Genomic DNA, 2,623 nt, shown 5'->3' on the forward strand with positions numbered 1-2,623 from the left:
TACACTTAAAATATTAAAAGTTATTAGTATGTAAACTATAACGAGGTTATGGTTACGAGGTCGGTCCCAGGGACCGGGCCTGTGTCGAAGGAGTTAATGACCCATCGCGTTATATCCGAATTCGCGTTAAATCGGGGTTTCACTGTATTGCATTTACAAGATTTATAGTTGAAGTACATAGTTTTATCTGAACAGCTTTTGTTTATACGATGTTTCGAGTTGGAGAAACCTATTTTAAACTAATAAAACATTGAGATAATAAAATGACTTTGTTATACTTTCAAACAACGACTTTGTTATGCTTTGAAATAACACCCTCCTCATAACAGAATCGCCTTGTTATAATCTCAAACAACGTTTTAGTTATAGAAAAGTGGTTTGGCTATACTCTCAAACAACGATTTTGCTGTAACAATATGACCTTGATATACTTTCAAATAATGACATGATATTACGTATTGACCTCGTTGAACTTTCAAAGAACGACATTGTTGTCATATGCTGACCTCGTTGTAGTTTCAAGCAACGATCTTTTTATCACACATTGTCCATGTTATATTTTCAATTAATGACCTTGTTATCACATTTTCATTGACCATGTCATACCTTCAAGCCACGACCGTCTTGCCACTTTATGAAAACATGATGATTTTGATTGGTTGAAGTCCATTTTTTGAAAATGGAATTGCAAGTTTTATTTGATTAGATTAAAATTCAATAGACTAACAGTTAACGAGTTTATCATTGGTTAGTTGAAGACCAAGTGCTTGCAATTCTGTTTTATTGGCAACCATTCGTTATGTTAAAGATACAAATCTAGAGCTTGCTTGTTTTTGTCCTAAAAACCGATTTACTTTTTTTTCAGTTTTGGTTTTTAATGTGTTACGCAACCCTCTGGTGTTAGAAAAGTGAAACACTGACCAGTATATTTAAGTGACTGGAATAATTCAGACGAATTCTACTTTAACTTTCAAGTGTTTTGTTTAATCAAATATAGGGCTAATCCAGGTAAGACATGAGTTTGGAGTGAGCCTATTTAAGCTGAAATGTCTCTTAATCTACCTGAAACAAACTCCGAATACGTCAAAAATCCGTCTTTGTCGAGATCATCTTCTTGCAATATTTTATCGATGAAAACTGAAAGAAGAAATGTTTACACTGTTACTGTTAGGACTAACAAGAAACATTTTTATTTGTGACACTTGAGTTACATAATTCACTGATAAAGTTATAGCTTTATGATAAAAGTAATAATTTATTTCAATATTAACTGTACCAAGTGTTAGCTCCCCTTACTTAATATATAATTATTTTAATTATTGTTAATAACATCGTTCTCAGTTTTGACGCAGTAAAGTATTTAAGTAAATTACTCAACTTTCCCTTTCACTAGTGCGCACAGCACGTGTGTTCACTATTGGATGATATTCAAGTTGTCCCGGGAGAAAGATAACTTGTAAGGTAGATATGATTGTTTTTCTTATCAGTAAGTTAGGTAATAGGTAGGGGCAGCTGCACCCTTTTCTCACATTATATATATATATATATAAATTAGGTAATAGGTAGGGGCAGCTGCACCCTTTTCTCACATTATATATATATATTATAAATTAGGTAATAGGTAGGGGCAGCTGCACCCTTTCCACACATTATACATTAGGTAATAGGTAGGGGCAGCTACACCCTTTCCACACATTATAAATTAGGTAATAGGTAGGAGCAGCTGCACCCTTTTCACACATTATACTTTAAACACGATCTCTTGTTGATGGTGGGTCAGGGTGTAAATTTGGTTTTGTTTGTAGTTTATTTTTCGTACATAAGGCCAGACTTGCTCTAGAAGAGTTGAATTTTTGTAGACTTTTCTATTTATCACAGATTAAAACATATAGACCTTCAACACACATGTTTTGATATTATCATTGGCATTTAATGTAATGTAGGTAGAATATAGTAGACTTCTAGATTATGTTTCTCCAGGTTAGACTTTTACATTTACCTTTAAGGCTGAATACCTTAAGAGATTTTTAAAACGTTTGAGGGTTTAATTTTTGTTTATGTTCATCATTAGTGGATTGGTTTAATGTGACTTTAGTTTACACATTGACTTCCAAAGAAGGCAGGGTTTGTTTAAACTCATAATTCAAGTGTAGCTTCTGGTAAAATTAAAGGTTAACTCGTATTTTAATTTAACTTCAGGATTTTTTTACCTTACTTGATTTAACTTACACGGGGGAGGGGGCACGCTGAGCGGGTAAGAACTTTTTAATAAAGACTTCACCACTCTTATCAGTTCATCATATATCCAAGAGATAAACTTATCATACTTTTTTCTATTGTATTAGAGGTACACTTGTCCTATTGTATTGTGTTTTGCTTTTTGCGATAATTTTTTGTGATTTGTGGATTTATGTCCCATCTCTCTTTTTGTGCAACAAACTTTTCCCAAGTTTAGGAGAAGCAAGTCCCAAAGCTCATTCCCAAGTTCAGGAGAAGCAAGTCCCATAGCTCATTCCCAAGTTCAGGAGAAGCAAGTCCCATAGCTTATTCCCAAGTTCAGGAGAAGCAAGTCCCATAGCTTATTCCCAAGTTCAGGAGAAGCAAGTCCCATAGCTCATTATCC

General features: G+C 33.9%; 1 protein-coding gene across 1 annotated transcript in view; it reads right to left on the reverse strand.

The window, feature by feature from the left end:
* Positions 1-988: 988 nt before the first annotated feature.
* The window catches only part of LOC106474039 (multiple coagulation factor deficiency protein 2 homolog), a 16,422-nt gene continuing 14,787 nt past the window's right edge, over positions 989-2,623 (reverse strand). Inside the window, exon 5 of the mRNA XM_022402424.1 lies at positions 989-1,137. Coding sequence (XP_022258132.1) covers positions 1,037-1,137 — 101 coding nt within the window. The 3' untranslated portion in view covers positions 989-1,036. The remainder of the gene's footprint in view (positions 1,138-2,623) is intronic.

This window comes from Limulus polyphemus, unplaced genomic scaffold (genome assembly GCF_000517525.1).
Source record: "Limulus polyphemus unplaced genomic scaffold, Limulus_polyphemus-2.1.2 Scaffold6748, whole genome shotgun sequence".
NCBI lineage: Eukaryota > Metazoa > Arthropoda > Merostomata > Xiphosura > Limulidae > Limulus > Limulus polyphemus.